At 42.4% G+C, this 20305-nt stretch overlaps 1 protein-coding gene across 4 annotated transcripts in view; it reads left to right on the top strand.

Moving 5' to 3' along the window:
- Nucleotides 1-20305, top strand: part of LOC116828710 (complement receptor type 1-like) — a 306270-nt gene that overhangs the window by 70934 nt on the left and 215031 nt on the right. For all 4 annotated transcript variants that reach the window (XR_012655701.1, XR_012655702.1, XM_075064831.1 and 1 more), the window contains exon 7: nt 3523-3591. Coding sequence is in view for 2 of the 4 variants with exons in the window: in XM_075064831.1 (XP_074920932.1) it covers nt 3523-3591 (69 nt within the window). In the remaining 2 variants the exon portion in view is untranslated. The remainder of the gene's footprint in view (nt 1-3522; nt 3592-20305) is intronic.

The following is a 20305-nucleotide window of genomic DNA, read 5'->3' as shown; positions in this document are numbered from 1 at the left end:
AGTCCCTTCCCAGGGCTGTTTTTAACCCCTTCAGGGCAGGAGCAGGGGTCCACCCTGCTACAGGGCAGCATGGAAGGTGTTCATGTACTGCATGCTGCATTCTCCCATCTCCACTATTCCCATAATCCCCCCAGGAGACCTGCCAATAGTCAAATTTCATCACAAATCCAGTGCAATAAGAAATGATCTCTTACAACTGTCTGTGGAAATAAGAACTTTCCTTAAAAAACAAAGGTCAAGAGCAAGATTCAGAAAATGTGATGTTCTTTTGTGGCCATGTGTTTTCACAACGTTCAGATTGTTTGGAAGAGAGATGCAGCAGTCTAGGTGTCTTGGCTTTCATTGTTCCCTGTCTTAGACTGAGCACCAACATCTTTACTGTTTTCCCTCAATGGTTAAAAATGGAAGGATGACAAAAATATTTGTATTTACATATTGTGTCACTCTTGAGTTTTCTTGTAATAAAAACTACCTAGTCAATGGCAGCAAAGAAAGCCAATGCGTAGGTGACAGTAGATGAAATTTTCCTGTATCAATTTGTGAGAGGGATGTATATAATGATGGGCTATGCTCTGACTACTTCTCTGACACACACGGTCAGATTCTGAATAATTACAATGTATGGAGAGGTGATGCGGTGCCAGCACGTGGCTGGGCAATGGAGACCTCAGAGTTCTGCTCCTGGTTCTGCCATTGTCTGCCTCTCAGGCTTTGGGCAAGTCTCTTTGCTTCTCTGCCTCCATTTCTCTGTTTGTAAAATAGTTTCCTTCCTTATTTGCCTTGCAGAAGTGTGGGGAGGATTAATCAGCACTTTAAAAAGATGTGCACTAAGTAATAAAAGGATCTGGAAAGCCTTGTTTGGTGTTTTGCAGAGACTCAGTGTACAGTCCCACGTATTCAACATGGAAGCCCGAAATCTCCACTTCCACATAACTACACGTACAGAACCAGTGTAACGTTTCAGTGTGATCCTGGTTACATCCTCAGAGGCCCTGATAGGGTTCAATGCCAAGCTGATGGCAAGTGGTATCCCCAGCTACCCATTTGTGACCTAGGTAAGTGTGTGACAGAGTAGGGTGATTCTTTGGGTGGTGTCTATATTGAGGCAAATTTCTATAGTATATAAAACTCAATATGTTGCATGTGGAATGATTTGAGTGAATGTAATATAAATGGTGTTTAATATATTGCCTGTCTTTTTTTCCCCCCAGCTTCCTTTCTTCCATTTTATGTTTATCTAGGCTGCAGCCTTTTTCTGTTGAAGTTCCTTTCTCACTTTCTTTTGGGAATCAAATGAGCACCAGAGAGTTCAGACCTCAGGGGAAAGCAATTGGTGAGAAAAGACAGGGGGTAATTGCCTGGGTTTAATACTGAAAGACCAGGTGAGACTTGCTGCAGAGAGCAGAGTCTGAGGCCAGTCAACACCAGATACAAACAGCTCTGAGTTTGGGAGGTACTTTAAATGCTGGGGCAGTTAATCTTCATCTGCAGGCACTAAACTGGGAAGACTGCAGAGTGGAAAAGCTGGATTTTGACTTCGGGGTGTTTGTTCGTGGAATGTTTTGGTGCTTGTCCTTTCCCAGCTCAGGGGAGGACAAAGAAAACACCTTTCATGCAAGAGAGCAAGAAAGCGCCTGTGACTTTCATTTTACAAAAGCTACACATGCCACCTGAGGTATCCCTGTGACAGTATAGAAGAGGACAGCAGTCATCTAAGTGTCTTGGCTTTCATTGTTCGTTGTCTTTAGACTTAGCACGAACATCTTTGTTTTCCCTCAGTGGTTGAAAATGGAAGGATGACTACAAAAAAATTGTTTAAATATAGCGTCACTCTTGAGTTTTCTTCAAGCAAAAGCTACCTAGTCAAAGAACGCCAGTGCGTAGGTGACAGTAGATGAATTTTTCCTTTATCATCTTGTGAGTGGGATCACAGAATATTAGGGTTGGAACGGGAGGTCATCTAGTCCAACCCTCTGCTCAAAGCTGGACCAATCCCCATCTAAATCATCCCAGCCAGGCCTTAAAAACCTCTAAGGATGGAGATTCCAACACCTTCCCAGGTAACCCATTCCAGTGCTTCACCACCCTCCTAGTGAAATAGTGTTTCCTAATATCCAGCCTAGACCTCCCATACTGCAACTTCAGACCATTGCTGCTTGTTCTGTCATCTGCCACTACTGAGAACAGCCAAGCTCCATCCTCTTTGGAACCCCCATTCAGGTAGCTGAAGGCTGCTATCAAATCCCCACTCTTCTCTTCTGCAGACTAAATAACCCAGTTCCCTCAGCCTCTCCTCGTAAGTCATGTGCTCCAGCCCCTAATCATTTTCGTCGCCCTCCGCTGGACTCTCATTTAATGTTTAACCAGCAGCTATAAAAGTTACTAAATGACCCTACTCTTGTAAGGACAGCTAAAGTCTGTCTGTTGAAACAATCTATTTTGGATCATTTGAAATACTGATTCCAATGCTTTTTACATCTAAGAATATGTCTACAGTGCAATTCAAAATCCATTGCTGGCCCGTGCCGGCTGACTTGGGATCCCGGGGCTCGGGCTAAGGGATTGTTTAATCTACAGCATAGATCTCTGTCAAGTTAAAGAACTAATTATAATAGGTGGCAGCAGGAGTAAATTGTTATAGAGACCAACCACTAGAGGAAGATGCACAACACACTAAGACAATGGATTATATATGCACTAATAGCCTCATTGTACACACCACATAGCCAAGTATTTAGATTTGGCAAATTCTTTCACTTAGACTAAGTGGATGAGACTTGGGTCTGCCATATTAGAGATCTGGGTTCTCTTCCTAGCTTGTGTAACTGTCATTCAGGGAGGATGGGTTGCTCTGTGTTAACCTGTTAATGATACTGTGCTCTTCGAAACTCACCAGCCAGTAGAAATAATCAGAGTTGAACTCAACTTCTGGTTCCCAAAACAGTACACCTTCTCCTAGGGCAAAGGATATTTTGATGTGAGGGATGGAGATGCACAGTTCTCAGTTGCACATGGCAACACCTCGCAGAGAATGCTCAGTGAGAACAGCATGTTTGGGGGTTTTAGAAGTCACTCTAGGAAGTTCTGATGAGTAAAACTGAAGAGAAATGACAGATTTTGGCAGTTTGTAACTCATGGTGATAGCAAGAGGCACCACACTCTTTCACATCCCTGCTGCAAACCACAGAACTGTTAGAGCTCTTAAAAAAAACAGGAAAAAAAAAACCCAGAGAGAGAGAGAGAATTTTTTGTAAAGGGAAGTGGAAGGTAGCTCAATGTAGGGGTTGCTATGGGCTTCCCCTAGAATATATGAATGGGATCCTAGCAGCAGTCTGCAGGGTAGCCCAGCTGATAGTACATGGGCTCTTGCTGTGATAACGTGTAAGTAGGTTAAGTGTGTCTTCTCTCTAAAGATGCAGATTCCTAAACATTAGTTTGGCAAGCTCCTTACTAAGTGGCCATCTGGTGATGGGAGACTGATGTAATGTTCATAACTGCTTTTTCCTCTTCTTTTTGCCTTAGTCATAACTACCCAGGACAAACCCACAACTGTCCCTCCTGAAGGAGCAGAAGTAGCTGGGACTTCCTCAGGTAAATTGGAAGAACTTTGATTTGCTAAAAGTCTAGAATTTTGGGTTCAAATTTCCACTTGAATAAAAATGAAATGTACAGTGTGAAAGTCATTTTAATTTCTATAATTCTGCTATTCACAGGTACAAATATAATGATGCTCACTTAGCACTTGCCTAAAAACTTGATAGAGAGCTTGTTGTTCATGTGCACACTCCATGCTCTCCTGGTTTTCCTACCTCTCTCATTGTTCCTGCACCATTTCTTTTGGTTATCAAAGCCTTTTGGTGGGTCCTTCTCCCCCTTCCACTTTCCAAAGGATTCCCACAGCACGCTGACCTTGGCCCATCCCTCTGATTCCTCTCAAAAGGAGAGTGACATGGCCAATACCGTGAATAAGGAATATTATTGTCTGGGCTGATTGATGGCAGCTCTAATGAGAGTGATGGGGGCAAGGTCCTACTTTTTGTTGTGTGGTTCTACAGCATTTAGCACAGTGGGGCCATGAGTCATGACTTGAGCCCTCACGCGCACTGATCATTTCAGTGGCACAAACTGTTTCTTAGGTGTAGATTTTCCTGGGACAAAGACAGTTAGTCTCCAACCATATGGTTATCCCAAGGATGAGAATTGAGGAATAGATAATTTACAGCTGAGAGAATTAGCTCTTGGAATGACAATGTGGTAATGCACCTAATGCGTGTGGATTTTCTGCTTTGTGCAGACTTGACGGTATACCCAACAGAGAAATATTAAAGAAAATTAAGTGGGTAAAACACTGGGAGGGGGTTGACTCTAGCAGTTATTCAGCTTGACAGTGCTTTCACTGGCATGCTTGGGGGTTTTTCTTCAAATGTCTTGGGGAGATAATATGAGCAGTTGTGGATTTGAGTCTTTACAATTCAATACGTGTAGTCCTGTGCTTGGCAAGATACATTTCACTCCAGTCTGTTTGTGCGTGTTGATGTCTTTACATGCCTGGAATCTCTGCCAGCTTTTTGGTATTTAAAACAGTCAGTTGTGTGGAGAGAATCTCAAGTATTTTATAAAACTTTCTTTTCTATACAGGTTCTGTGCTGAACACTCCTGGCAACTCTGCTGAGCCTGAAGGTGAGGTGAGGTACTGAGGGGAGAGAGAAAATACTTGAGCTGTTAGACTGGGTAGCGGAGTGCGCGTGGGGAGCAGGGCTGTAGGGAGCTTCAGAACTGGGCTGGCCAGATACTTTCAATTGTTTTTCAAGTCTATTACATTAAGGAACCCCTGAATGTTTCTGATCCATGTGGCTGCATTATGTGCATGAGATTGGAATCACTGAATTCCTGCCAAAAGCAAACTAAAAAGCCCTTGCTTCTAATCAGTACTTTAGGGGGACCACAACTACAAATTTGTATTTAACTCAACTGGATTTCTTTTTATGTGCTGATGGTGTTTTTCTACCTCCTTTTTCCCCAACAAACAGTTTCCTACCTGGTTTTTAAAAGGTTTTTCATTGGGCTTTATTTAAACCACAAAAACAACAGCAAAACTTTAATGACCAAACTGCATATTTCTGCCAACACTATGAAAACTACAGTAATGATGAGCAATATGGGCATAAATGAATATGTACACTCCCTTTTTCATATTAAAATTATTAACGTTAAAGGCTATAGATGTATTTTTTGAGGGTAAATAGGGTTCAAAATTTCCAGGAGCCATTGAAAAGCCACTTCACAGTATCAATGAAGGTCAGGAGTGCTATTTTTAACCTTTCGTACGTTTCCTTTAAAATGTTAGTGTGAGCATTCCTTTAACAGGAGTCTGGATTTCTAAATGCGAAACTCATTGACATCAGTGATTGTAGTTCTATGCAGTCTGTGTCAAGGAATTAATTACCCATTCAGTATCTTCCACAGCCAGTGGTTAGACGATAAGTGATCTTATTCTAGTAAGAACAGCAAAAGTCTGTCCCTTGAAACCATCTATTTGGGAATTAGAAACACAGATTACAGCACTCTTTATATCTGTGATACCAGATAACATAACACCAACCTATGATGATATGCTAGGGCAAAAATTGTTGTAACTGGTTTAGACAACCTGAGTATAATGATTCTGGCCTTTTCTTATCATTTTGAAAAATGTACGACAGGCCAGTGCAGGCTTGATAAATGAGAGCCTAGAAGCATGTGCAAGAGGAACCCTTAACATCCAGCAGTTCATATTGTAGAAAACTTTTAAACCCAGATTGTGCCCTCCATTTACACAATGGTTTTCCTGTTGGTCTTACAAGGTACAAATGTGTGCAATCTTTTGAAAAGCTGCTTTTCTTCATTACGAGGTTCTGTAGGGGTGAGATCATGGTTTCCAACAGCTAATGATTATCCATTTGAGAATGTGGTGTTTACAAGACTGCCTTAATTGTTCATTAATATCTGATATAATCTAGGATACTAAGCGTAACTTCATATGCATGGATTGTGGATAAATTCCTGTAGGTTATTGACATGAATTTGGTTTCATAGTTTAGCTCACATTTTTTGTTTCTCTCTTTAGGGCATGTCATAGTCATTGCAATAGGCATTAGCACCGGTATTGGTATCGGTAAGTAATTTAAAACTGGAAAAATCAATCAGTGCACTAGAGTTATGATGGTTTTAAGATTTGGACTCAAGGATATTTTAATATTGCCCTTTTTCAATCTCATAATGTTTTCCCCCTACTTAATTACTAAAGAGCCTGGGATTTAGGGTTCTTGAACTTCTCTGACATTTCTAATGTGCTGTGTTGCCATATAAAAGCACTGCCATTCTCTGGAGAGAAGCCTGTATTTGTACTCCTAGCTGTTTTCTCTGTCTGTAGGCATATTCACAATATTTGCCTGAGCTAGGCAGTCTGCTGTGATTCTATCTGAAATGTATCTGCACGATATTGGGGAACAAAAGGGGAGGGGAAAATCTCATTTTCCTCTTTATCCTCAGGGATATCAAGAAAAGGTTCACTTGTGTAGCTCTGTTTTGGGTGAGAATATTTTGTCACCACTTAGGACTGCATATATGTCTAGTGCCTACCAAAAATGGAAAGGGCAAAAGCTAGAAAGGGAAGTTGTAAAAAGATCCAAGAAATCGCTTTGTACATTAGATTTGACAGTGTCATATTATACAGGAAATTAGAAGGCTGTTACTGAAGTTCTCGGCATCCAGAGTTAGTCAGCCTGCAGCGGTCTCCACAAAACAGATCTTGAGTGTTCAGTCATCATGCTCACCTATTCAGAACACATTTCCACCTTCTCTCCCAGAATTTCCACAGATGATGTAGCTTGACCTTGGGGAGCAGACCTTTCCCTATGTAGGCACCTATTCATCAAAGCACTTCAGCACATGCCGAAGTCCCATGGAAGTCAATAAGCATTCGGTCATATAGTAGCATTGTCAAGGAGAAGATCATAAGAGTTTTAGCAGTTGCCTGATCAATGGAGACAGGGATCTCTCTCTGAGAATATGCCAACCTAAACCATTCTGTAACCTACATCCCCGTCACATGGCTTTAAAGATGCAGCTGACCCAATGTGTGCCGATTGGGAAATTGTGCTCAAATCTCAATAGCAGAATTGAAACATGGTTTTAGTTGGCTCAGTGTGACCCCAAAGTAGACAGATTAATAGAAGTTTTCATTTTAAGGTCCAAGACAGAGAGAATCTGATGAATTTTGGTTGCTTCTTTTTCTAATTTTTATTGAGCAGTTTAAAATATATCTATTGGGGAAGAAATCAAGCAAGCCATACTAGATATTGAACATAATACATTCTATGACTTTTTGGTGGAGAACTTAAACACCTTGCAGGGGACTGAAAGGAAGAAGTTGAATTTAAGCTTGAACATCTTGGACGTGAAATAGATTGAATACTGAGCATTACTCTGGATGAACTAGGAAACTAGACAAACCTTATGCTGTGCACAGAAGCATTAAAGACTTGATAAATTAGGAGATCCAACATCAGAACCTTTTTCTCAATTAGGATAGAGTTTTCTTGTGATATTTGATCTGGTATATGAGAGGGGCTTATTTATCATCATAAGGGAAAAAAATTGTGTCCTATGATACAGATAATCTGTCAGTGATGATAAGAGCAAGTTCCAGAACTGTGGCAATTCAGAGTTGTCTTTTCACAAAATGTTACATTTTATTTAACTTTGTTACTAAATTGCTCTTCTTTTTGTTTTTTTTTAAAGTAGTTCTTGGTGCAGTTCCTGCAATTATAGCATCGGCAATTTTGAAGAAAAATAGGTAAAACAGCGCAAGATACAAGTATTTCCTTTTTGAGATTTACTCTGCCTGTTTAGATGACTGAGACTTTTCTTGCATGTAGCTGATGTCAGAAAAAATACCGTGTATAGTCCCCTGAAAATTGCAATAACATGCAGCACTGGAGGGATGGCATTTAGTCATTAAATGAAGACAGTGTCTAGAATTACTTCTCTAAAATTTATCACAAGCTAAAATAGAGACGTTTTATAAAGCAACTTAAATGAACTGCTTTCTGCACTGACCCTGTTATTTCCCCTAATGCTTGTTGGATACTCCCAGGAAAATCTATTTAGTATTAAAGAACATTAGTATTAAAAGGGCTGCTTGTGTTTATCCTGAATGTTTGTTAATAGATAACTGTTTGTCTGTTGCATTTGCATTTGCTGGAATAAGCATTTTGTGTTTTTATACAAAAATCATTAATGTATTGTGAGAAAATTGGTCTATTGAATAGTGTTTAGAATAGAACTACATCAATTGCTTTATTTGCTTACAGCTTAATTTCACTTGCTACCCAAAACAATAACACTACTTTGCAACACAATAGGGAATTATAACCTATGCTTCACATTGATTTGTGGGGGAATGGACTAGTTACCATGCAGATTTTTATTTTTATTTTTTTTGCATTGTCAGAAATGCATGATCTGCTTAAGGGCACCAAACTATTATCTAGCTTCTCCTGCAACCAGCTACCTGCAGTTTCCCATACCTCATGTTTCCAAAGCATGCAAAAAGCACCTACTATAATACACTATTGAGTTGTGCAAAAGTATACATAGATTGGGGGAGGGAAACAAGAGGAAAATTTGACTCCTGAGGTTGTCATATTACATCTGACATATCATAGCTCATTGTCCCTTCTCTTAGAATTCCTAGGTAACAAATGGTGTAGCTTATAATTGTCTTTTTCTTGAAATGTATCTGTACTATTACCTCAATAACCTCCTGCAGCAGTGAATTCACAAGTTCCCTACAGGTTATGCATGTTTCTCACTACTTGGTATATTCAGCAACTCTAGAAAAGAATTCCTGAAAACAGAAACCTTGAAAAAAATCTTTATTTTTAAAACAGCAGCACAGAATTCTGGAAAACCAGCCCACAAACACTTTACAAAAACAAGGTTGTGGAGTTGTACAACTCCTTCCCCCTCAGCAACACCTTATCCCTCATGTCTAAAGAGAGAAACTTACAGATGAGAAGTTGTTTTCATACTATACGATGTCCCCCAAAATTTGTCATTGTTGGTTGCTTCCTCTGAGTATCAGTAAAACAGTAATACTTGATTTGATCCCAAACAAAGTGAAGTCCAAAGCTTTCCCCATTGACATTAGCAGGTTTCTCACACACACCACACAATCCCAGTGAATATTTTAATTTCTTGAAAGTGTGGGACATACATTTTTGGTGTATTTTGGAGGAAGTTTTACAAAGAAAAACATTGTTTTATAATATCTTGCTCTTGCTCCTGTTAAAATTTCCAAGTAGTAAGGGTTCCACCACTTCCCTGGTAGAGAATATCACAGCTTAATGCATGTTGCCGTCAAAATAGCTTCCAAATAGCCTAAATTTAATCCTAGTTCCTTTTATAAATTCTAGTTTTATAAAAGCTCTCCTTTTAGAAACTATTATTTTTTTCTGGCTTTTATTTCTGCAAACATATTTCATTCAATTAGCGTTCTCTCCTTTCTTGCCGTTCAGTTCTTATATTAAAAATCCAGATACCTGAAGCTCCAATTTCCAAGAAAATAAGAACTACCAGTGGGTGAAACAAAATCTAAATTGGGTCTTGAAAGGCATATTTTGTAATAGAAAAATATCTTCCTCCACTAAAAATATGTAGATGGTGTCTTCTGATTCTATGTTGTTTGAGAGAATAGAGTAGAATTATACCATATTAAATTCAAATTGAGAATATAATCTATAGGTTCTTATTTCTTCTAACCTTTTCTTTCTTGACGTGAATTGAAATGTTGCATGTGACATCATTCTTGGGTTAACCACTAATATACTAGATTTATCCTATATAATGTTTTTCCGCAAACACAACAGACCCAAACGTGTTCTTTCTAAATGAAGTTGATTTGAAAACTGATACCTAACATGTCATCTCTATTTTATTACTTCCATATGTCCATTTTAAGATTGAAGAAGCAAATCATATTGTGTTGTTTGGGTGAAAAATAAATGCATAAAACTATAAAGATTCTAAGCAAATTTAAGATTTTATCCCATATGGGGACATGTACTAGTAGTTCATCAAATGAATTATACCGATAGGTAAGCTAGTCAAATTCCTCCCCTGAAGAGCTTTGCTCTCTTTAGTATATATCACAAAGAGGTTCAGAAGTTGATTTCATGAGGACTTTAGTACTTTACATGGTATTTGCACTAGCCATTGTTAAATAAGATTGATATTTAGTATGACTAGTCACTGAAACTAATATCCCTCTTTAAAAATGTATTTACATAAATCTATCTAATTGTCCACTCCTGATACAGTGAGGCACTTCCAAAGCAATTCCTCAGCTCAGCTTTATTTTACCATGAGGAGAGGGGCATGGAGCACCCAGGAATAGTTTGGGTCTTTTATGTAAATAATGTTTTTCATTATTTGTCCTTGACGTTACTAACTCTGCTTACTAATTGGCCCTAACCCTTGTTGTATCCATAATGCATGTGTTCTCCTACTTTTTCTATCATTAGGGAAATGTTACGAATTCTGCTTTAAAATGAAATCAGTTGAAATATATTTCTATTGTATGCTATTGTTACACATCAGATAACTTTTTAAATTAAAAAAAAGTTATCTAACATCTACTGACTTTTTAATACAAAAAATAATTGTTCCTGAAGGTACTGTAAAGTACAACATCTGAAAAGTTTAAAGTATCATATAGACTGAAGTCTAAAGCTGTAGAAGACTAAAATATATAACTATTTTGATTTTAACTGTTATCTTTTTTTTTTCAGGATCAAGGTCAATGCTAGCTAATGGCTTACAAATTAACAGATATTATATTGGAAGAAAAGAATGGAAAAGTTAGGAAATAAGCTTCATACATTTGCACTGAATTTTGGTAATGAAAACAGACCCCTCTCAGGCACATTCACTACAACTTTTCTCCTTTGAACTGGACTTGTAATTGGAATCCACTGCATTTGAAAAAACCAAAAAAAGGGAAGTGGATCATTCCTTTTGTCTTTAAAAACTGGTTTCTGAAGCAAGCAAAGGCAGCTGGCAGCATCAAAATTACTTGCTGTTCTGTCACACAGCTGCGCTCTTTATTCCGCTCATCCATTAGTTGCTAAATGTTTCACCTGTTAAGCACATGTTTGGCCTTGAGTGTGGATTAGTTTGGATATGTGGGTTTTAGCTGCAGGTGCAAGAGAGCTGTTTAGATAGCCTGTTACAGGCTTCCATCATGATGTGCGTAATATATTCAGTCTTATAACCACAATGTAAAGTGCTGCCCATGACTCTAAATGAATGTTCTGATCTTTGCATGTGACCTCTCTCTTAGACTTTAGTCTTCAGGCTACACATGTTGTTGAAGTGAGACCTCTTCATCAGGTAAATCAATTTCGTTCCCAGCTTTATAACTCTCAGTTTCTCTCTCTCAGAATCGAATATATAGTGTCTCCCCTAAGAGAAAAGAGTGAAGTGTGTGAATTTACATGGAGTTCCAGAGATGTTCAAAATACTCATCACTGAGTTTTTAATAAAATGTACTGAAAATAAGGCATCCTGTTTCTTTCCCTACAATCCACTAGCACTTTGTAAGAAGTATGCAATGAGATCAAAAGTGTTTTCCATAGCAAGTTCTCCAGTAGTTTAGTGACTAAATTTAATTTTATGTTTTAATCATCAAAAATGTCTTTGGAGGTCTGAAAATAAGTTTTTTAAATTCAGGAAATGGCACACTCTGCTAGTAAGATGGCGGTGAATGCAATCCAATACATTATTACAATTTATTTTATCTTTTAAAACATGTTGTTTATATTCTTTTTTACAATCACAACTATGTTGAGATTTGTTTAGCAATATGCATAAATCTTTCCACAGGTGATGAAACTGTAACCGAAGGAACTTGTGGGATTTATGTCATCTTTTTTAATGTATTTCTCTTATATAAAAGAAATACTGAATGAAGACTAGTGTCCTGTGTTTTTTCCACACTTATTACTATAAACTGATTATTTACAGGTGATATTGAAATCTAGCCCTCTGTCCTGATCCAGTCACTAGCTGCTAGCAGAACAGAAGAAAGTTTGACCTTTTCCTCTTGCAAAGAAGCATCTCTTTTCTAGGGTACAGGGATTTTTCCTGACAAATGTAAAAGGAATGTCATTTTGTTGAATAATTCCTCTTTGTCTGAGGTCCCACAGGATCTCTGTCAGGAGGAGAGCCCACTGCAGCTGAGCAAGCAATGCTCTGGCATCACCTGCAGCCACAACTTCCCCCTGGACCCTGCCTCCTGTTACAGTGACAGTTCATACTGTGAGGAGCAGCCGGAAGTGGTGCTGTGGTGCATTCCTTCTGACTAAAATCCCTGATGTTCATCACAGGGTCACAGTCTAACAGGGACAAGAGTCTCTTGCTGGGGATGCATCTCCTGCTCTGGAGCAATATGGGAGGAAAGGGAGGGAATATGCATGCTTCCCATCCCAGTTCCCTGAGTCCAGAGTATTCTCTGCCTCCACCCCCGGGTGTTTCCAACTCTGCTTTTGGCTCTACTGCACATTGCGTTATTGATTAGTACTGCAATAGCACTGGAGAGCTCCATTTGTGTACCAGGACTTCATTGTGGGAGGTGCAGCACAAACACAGAACAACCACCAGTCTGTTGTAGCTATGTCAATACCCACTGTCCAGTCAGTTTAGGTCAAAGGTTTTCAGCCAGTGATCTGCAGACTCTGTGGGTCCACAGACTGTCTAGGATTTCTAAAGGAGGCTGCATCTCTATTCAAAATTATTTAGGGGTCTGCACATGGAAAAAAAGGTTTCACTGGTCTAGGTCACTGTGTTGCTGTATTTTCCGCTAGTGTATTTGGTGAATGCTTGTTTCACTGCACTCCAAGTCACATTTTAAAGCTGGATTTGGTTCAAATGGCTCCTTAGGGACTGCACACCTGAGAAGTAGCTGCTTGTTTTAAATGGTGGTAGATGTCTCTTGAAGGGCTGCATCCTGCAAGTGTCCTGAGCACCCTTCACAACAAGGAGTGGACAGTGCTTAGTACCTTGCAGGATGAGATTCTGTAAAAGGATTTTCTTGTTCAGCTGAGGTTATTGTGAAATTATACTGTTCTCGAATTCACCACCACCCTTCACTTAAGAAAAGTATCAAGCAGGTAAGCGCATCTCACTGCTGAAAATGAAGAACTACACATCAGAAATGTTGATGTTCTAGACTGAGGGACTTTACTACATACTGTTTTGTCTATGGATATGTATGAGAAACACAGCAGAAAGGGAGAGACAGAGCAGAAAACAAGACAGCCTGTACAAGCAGTATCAGTTGGTAACACAACACTGAGGAAAAGCCTAGAAGATGGAGGTTTGGGGGGTACTCTGCTAGCTGAAATAGGTTTAGTTCTGCGAGAAAGGAAAGATGCACACAGTTAGCTTCCTCCTGGGTTGAAGGAAACAAGACTTTGTAATTTCTTTGTAAATAAACAAGATTGCACCAAAGGTACCAGACTTCCATCATCAATTTCTCCTCCCATTTGGAACAACCTACAGGACCCCAAATTTTGGCTAACTGCTCAGGTCAAACAAGATAATAATATTGACTCAAAACCAAGCTCGCTAAAGCTTTACGGTAGAAAAAAGACACAGCAGTGCTACTCCCAATCATTTTGTATTTGGACATGTTCACACCAGTCACTCTATTTCTTAAATACTCTGGCATGTTTTCCTATAAACTTGTTCAAATTTTGTATGTCTATAACATGAATGGAGTATTTCCTGGGGCCTAAGTGAGTGCAGCTGTAGGCTGTTTACTCACTAGATGTTTACTTTATGGATCTAGTTTCAGTTTAGTTATTATCAAGGAAATCATGTGATGTCTCAAAGGGGAGCCTTAACTTTTGCAATCAGAGTTCAGTGTTACTGAAGGATGCCAGGTTACCAGCCCTGCAGACCAATGTTCCCTGTCCCAAACTATGGGGGATTTTGGTTCAATCTGCCTCCCCTTTGCTGTGAAGGGACTGAAGCACAGTTCTACATCTCAAGTGAGTGTGCTAAGTGCTGGACTTTGAGGTAGTCTCAGGTGGAGCTACCTTAGTGTTGCCCGTTGAAGTTGTTCCACTTTAATTAACTATCAGAGGGGTAGCCATGTTAGTCTGGATCTGTAAAAGTAGCAGAGAATCCTGTGGCACCTTATAGACTAACAGACGTTTTGGAGCGTGAGCTTTCGTGGGTGAATACCCACTTCGTCAGACGCAGGTAGTGGAAATTTCCAGGGGTAGGTATATATATGCTAGCAAGCAAGCTAGAGATAACGAGGTTAGTTCAGCTTGCTTGCTAGCATATATATACCTACCCCTGGAAATTTCCACTACCTGCGTCTGACGAAGTGGGTATTCACCCACGAAAGCTCACGCTCCAAAACGTCTGTTAGTCTATAAGGTGCCACAGGATTCTCTGCTGCTTTAATTAACTATTGATTGGGCCCAAGCATAAGTCAAGAGCTGACTGTAGCACAGTAGCTAGGTTAAGCACCCTGGGTTGTTAATGACCTGGTTCAAGTCTTCTGTGGGCTGGATTAAAACAGTGAGCACCTCACTCTTTCCTCTTGAAGCTGTTCCTCCTTAATTAGTGATTGAGTCAAAATGTCCAAGAGTCAAAAACAAGGAGTTTCCTCTAGCATAGTGGCTAGGGTAAGTACTCTGAACAGTGGAGACCCTGGTTCAGTTCTTCCCTAGGGTAGCTTGGAATAGCCTATGTCCTTAACCTTTCCTGTTGAAACTGAGCCCCCCAACTAACTATTGATTAGGCCCTAGAAAGTATTAAGAGTAGGAAGTCCCCTGCACACCCCAGTGCTTTGGGTGTTCACCTAGGATGTCAAACTTGTGAGTTCTATCCCCCTTTGTGCCTGCTGAGATGAAGAGTTTTGGAAAAGTATTTGCCACTTCTGGGCACTGTTAATAAAATGCAAATCACTCTTTTGCCCCCTGCAGCCAGCTACCTGCCCAGGCAGTGGAAGATCCCACTTCCAATCCCCTCTCTGAGAAGGGATTGGAACAGGGCTTTTCTCCTCTCTGTAGAGGTGAGACACCCCTGTCTGAGACCCCCTCCTTTTCCCAGGAAAACAAGGGCTTCTGCAAAGCAGAGGGGACTTAAACAGGAACCTGCCACCTCCCAGATAGGTTTTCCCCAATCAAACCTCTTCTAAAGGTGCACAGGGAGGATTAGAGCCAGGAAATCCAAGAAGATCTTCATTTCTTAAACAAGCACCCAATTGCTTGACTATAGAGCAATCCTAGCATTTTGCTTGCCCCAATCCATAGTGAAGTAAAGGAGAACACAGCTTCAACAGGCAAGCCAGAGCAGCTCCCTCTTCAAAGCCTGCTGCACTGACTAGCGGACAGGCGACACGAACAAGGACTGCTAACAGCCCAAGAAAACACCCTAACCACTGCCCTATAGAGGGCGCCCCATGCTGAGCTCTTGCTTTGGCCCAATGAACAGAAAATTCAAGTGGCACAACATGAACGCCTCAGCATTGTCACTGTTCAGAGCCCTTCCCATGAGGCCCAGAGAAAAACTGAATCCCTGTACTATTCTGGGATTACTTTTCCTATTGCACTAGATTCCAGAGTTGCAGGGGTGCATGTCATGGGTGCAGCACAGGACTAGCACTGCGGCTGTGGGGGTGGTTCTCTGAGCTCTGCTGTTGTGCATGAGCAGCCTTATCTCTGCTATGTCCTAACCTTTAGCAGCTTTATTTTGCAACCAAAATCAATATGAGCAGAGCTCTCATTGTATGAAGCGTCCTAGTGTGTTTTTTCTTAAATGTAAGGCATTTTATTATATAAACTAACACCCACTCCCTCTGAACTCTCACCCCGCTACATAGGCTGCTACCACTTGAGCTACAGAACTAACTACATTAACTCATAGCAGTGGAAGGCTGTTATTGCCAAACAGGGCATGAGCCATACCCTGGGATGAGGGGGAGCATGGCTCAGCTCCCTCTCTGTCCGCCACCATCTTCCCCACGGACAGTTGCTGCTCCTGCCCCCTGGCTCTGGGAGGTGTAGAAGTAAGAGAGAGCCTGGAGCCCAGGGCCTGGTTGAATCAAAGTCAGTTAAAGCCATACGCTGAGCAAAAGTCAGGCCCTGTTACAGGTTCCTTCTCCAGTAAATGAACTTAGCAAAATTGGGCTGGCATTGCTAAAACACAGACACTCCTGAGTACTAGGCCCTCGGTATTCATGTAAACGCATTCCAGAAGGCTTGCACAGATACACTCCAACATAGATTTATAGCACAAACCTACTCCTTGAAGATAGGGACACACTGACCCCTCCAAAGATAAGGACAGAATGACAGGACAATAGCTAGAGATGTTTTGTTCGAACCAGCAGGTACAGGATGTAGGGTCAGTAACACATTGGTCACACATCAGGAGTGCAACACGTAACTTATTTGTATCAATGTATAAAAGAGGAGTTATAGGAGTGGCATCTTTGTCCAGTTTAGGGGGCAACAGAAGGTCCTGCTGTTGAATAAGCCAATTCCATAGCGACAGACATACCTGTGTTCGTATCCCTGTGGCATCTGCCAGGTGCTAGTACCATGCCTCGTTGACAATAAACCTGGTTGAGGGACTTCGCCACTGAACTGGGTCTGTCATTTTTCTGGGCAGTTCTATCAAGGTCTTCAGAGCCAGGACAGCGTACAGAGCACACATGCATGCCAGCTAACAGGAGGATGGTTGTGCAGATCATGCCCTGGTTCGCTCTTCTCCCCTGCCATCTTGCAGTTCGCAGTGCAGTGTCTGCTTCAGTTATTATTCTGGCAGGCTGTCAGTATTTTTCCTGGAGATGCCCGTGACAGAAGGGAAATGGTAACGTCTAACAGTTAATAACTCAGCCAGATGTGAATGGAATTTCAAAGCTGAAAGGAAAAGGCACCCCAGTGATCTTGGCATAGATGTCAGTGTTTCTTCTCCTGGATAAGAGCTCTGCCTGCACTTGCTCTTCTCCCACAGGTGCCATCTGTGTAGGTGCTGCAGGGCTGAAGCACTCACGGAAAAATATTAGTGGGTCTTTAGCACTCACCAGCAGCCAGTTCCCCTCTTTCCCCCAGTACCTCCTGCTCACTGGCGGCCCTGCTGATCAACTCCTCCCCCTCCCTCTCTTTCTCCCTCCCTCCCAGTGCTTACTCTCTGCTGCAATCAGCTGTTTTGCGGCATGCAGGAGGCTCTGAGAGGAAGGACGAGTTGTTGAGACAGGTCGCACTCGGGGAGGGGGTGGAACTGAGTGAGAAGAGGCAGGATGGGGCCAAGGCCTGGGGCAGAGCCAGGGGGTTGAGCACTCCCCAGGTCCAAAGGAAGCCAGCGCCTATGTCTTCTCCTGACATAGCAATAAGATCAAGCACCTCCTGTGTACTCCATGCTGGAGCGCATTTGCAGCCTTGAGTCTCCATGGTCAGCTGTGCTGGTGAGCTCTCCACACTGATCAAACAGAAAATGAAGTTCCCGGGGCTTTAATGGGGAAGTGGCTGTTGCCTGTGTACCTGGCTGACATGCAGGGAATTGAAAGTGCGTTCCAGAGTGGTCACAGTGGAGCACTGTAGGACATCTCCTGGAGGCCAATTCATTTGAATTACAAAGCACAGTGTTTGCACTATTCCCATGTTGACCAGTGGATGTCAAATCAATCGCAACACCTCTCACAAAGGTGGAGTACAGAACTCGATGTTACAGGCCACTTAGGTCGGCGGAAGGGACTCAGTACTGTAGACATGTTATTAAATCGACCTAATGCGGCATATGTCGACAAACTTTGTAGTATAGACCAGGCCTTAGTCATCTGTTAAGCACCTAGCCTGTTTGGTTGTTATATGTTTATATTCATTTTGCAGAGAGTCAGGAAAAATTAGTAAAGACTTGGGGGCAAATCCTGCAGTCTTTAAATAAGGAATGGACGTGTTCTCACTAAACAGCCTCAAAGTCAACAACTCTTGCCTAATTTAAGGATTGAGGAATGATTTCAGGTGTTGGCCTATTGTTTGCGATGAGGAACAGGTGGCTGGGCTAAGGGCCCACTTTATCCTGGGAAGGATACCCAGAGCCTGGGGAAAACATACTGGTATTCAACTTCTTTGTTGACTATGGGCTGGTCTACACTACAGGGTAAAATCGATTTTAGATAAGCAATTTCAGCTACGTAAATAACGTAGCTGAAGTCGAATATCTAAAATCGATTTACTCACCCGTCCGTTGGGGTTGGTGGAGTTCCGGAATCGATATAAGCGCGCTCAGGGATCGATATATCCCGTCTAGATTAGACGCAATATATCGATCCCCGAGCAATCGATTTTAACGCACCGATACGGCGCGTAATCTAGACGTGGCCTATCTCTCATGCCCCTCTTGTCTCCCAGGGACTCATTACTGGTGTCAACTAACTGTTGAATTCCCCAGAAACAAAAGGGAAAGTAGTCATTTCAGTAAATATTTTCAGCTGTATTCACTCTCACACAAGGCCTGGAGGGGTTAATATGGCTAATTGGGCCAATCTGCCCAGTCTGCACCTGGAGGAGACTGGGATTTAAGTAGATCAAGTGCAGCTGGGCAGGAACAGGCAGGGCCCATATAAACCAGGAAGCTAGCAACAGAAGGGGTTGGAAGGTGGGAGTCTTCAGTTACATCCTAGAAGAAGGGAAGTGTATGGGGAACTAGATGCCAATAGTTTATAGTTATTCTTAGGGAGAAGGATATGTGGCTTGGTGAGCCTAGTGAAGGGGGAGAGGTGGATAAGGCCTAGAGGAAAAGATATGGAGTAGGTCAGACCTTGGTTGCTAATGAGAGGCTCCTGAACCAGGCCCTGGAACAGAGCACGTACCTAGGTCCCTCTACTAGCTACTGAGGAAGTGGTACCAGCTGGGCAGTGAGTGATAAGACTGCTTGAGAGCATCTCTTACCTGAGGGTTTACAAACACAGATGGGGGAACTCATGGTGACTTGGCTGAGTCATGAAGAGACTAGGGTTCCTGGAGTGGAAAGGTCCCCAGAGTGACAGATGATGAAAGAGACACTGCTATAGGAGGACACAATACCTGGCCACAGTTAATACCTGGGATGGCTTGGAGGAGGCACCACTAGTGATGAGGTTACCCCTTGATAAGCTCTCACAGTCCCTCCTGGTACCCTTTTGTGGTCCCTCCAGTAAACCCAACAATTCAATAGTTTTACAACTAAATTATTATGTTACACCCTGCTCATTTTCAATGGTGGCCACCAGCAGGGCAACTGGTTTAGTAACTGCAAGAGCTTCCATCTGAGTGCCTGTGGATGCTAACTGTTTGCGGTGGTGCAGAAGCAGCAGCTTCAAAACAAGGTATGATTGTCAGGGCAATTATTGGCAACACTTTTCATCCCAGAAAGTTTAATGCGATTCTGGGGAAAAGGCATCAGTATTCTGACTATTTGCTAGATACCAGTCATACCCACTTCCTCTCCCATGAGCTCAGAACTAGCATAACCCCAGGGTTGAATTCCCACGAACCAAGAGCCAGGTGTGTGTGGTTTTTACATTCCCTGGTAACCACTTCCTTCCAGTTACCTGATCCAGGACTGTTTGTCTAGCGATGTATGATCCAAGCGAATATAGACAAGACCCGGATCCTACTTCAGTTGTGTTGCTCCCTTATGGACCTGAACCCGCCCCATTTCAAGTGACTTTATTCCTATTCCCCTTTACGCTGCCCCCTTGGCTCTAACATGGTTAGCGGGCAATGGCCCTGGATCGGGGAAGAGAGGATTGAACTAGCCCCGACAGGTGTTTGTCTCTGGAGGGCGGAGCCCTTCGGGGGAGACGCAGGGGCTCGATGGCCGCACAGGGGGGGAGGCTGTTGCGCTCCGCGGTGGTCACAGAGCGGAGGGAAACCCGCCGCCGGCTGGGCACCTCACTTACACTCACCCTAGCGCGCACACACCCCGCAGCTGCTCTGACCCCAGGGGCGGCCCGGCGCCGCTGCACTGCCGGGTTGTGCGGGCTTCGCGCTGGCGGGTCCGGGGGCTAGTAAAGGGGCTGAGGGACATGATGCTCGAACAGCCGGCGCGGGTTAGATCCGTCGCCCACTAGCAGCTCCCCGCGCTCCGGGTAATAGGAACACGGCCGCGCGTGGGCTCGGGCAGGGCCTCCCACAGTGCAGGCTGGGCGCTGAGCCCGGGGGCGAACCAGTGACCCGGCCAAGGGCAGCCCCACCCCACG

Source organism: Chelonoidis abingdonii, chromosome 4 (assembly GCF_003597395.2).
Source record: "Chelonoidis abingdonii isolate Lonesome George chromosome 4, CheloAbing_2.0, whole genome shotgun sequence".
NCBI lineage: Eukaryota > Metazoa > Chordata > Testudines > Testudinidae > Chelonoidis > Chelonoidis abingdonii.
Note: the sequence above shows the minus strand (reverse complement) of the source record. Positions and strands in the feature narration are given on the sequence as shown.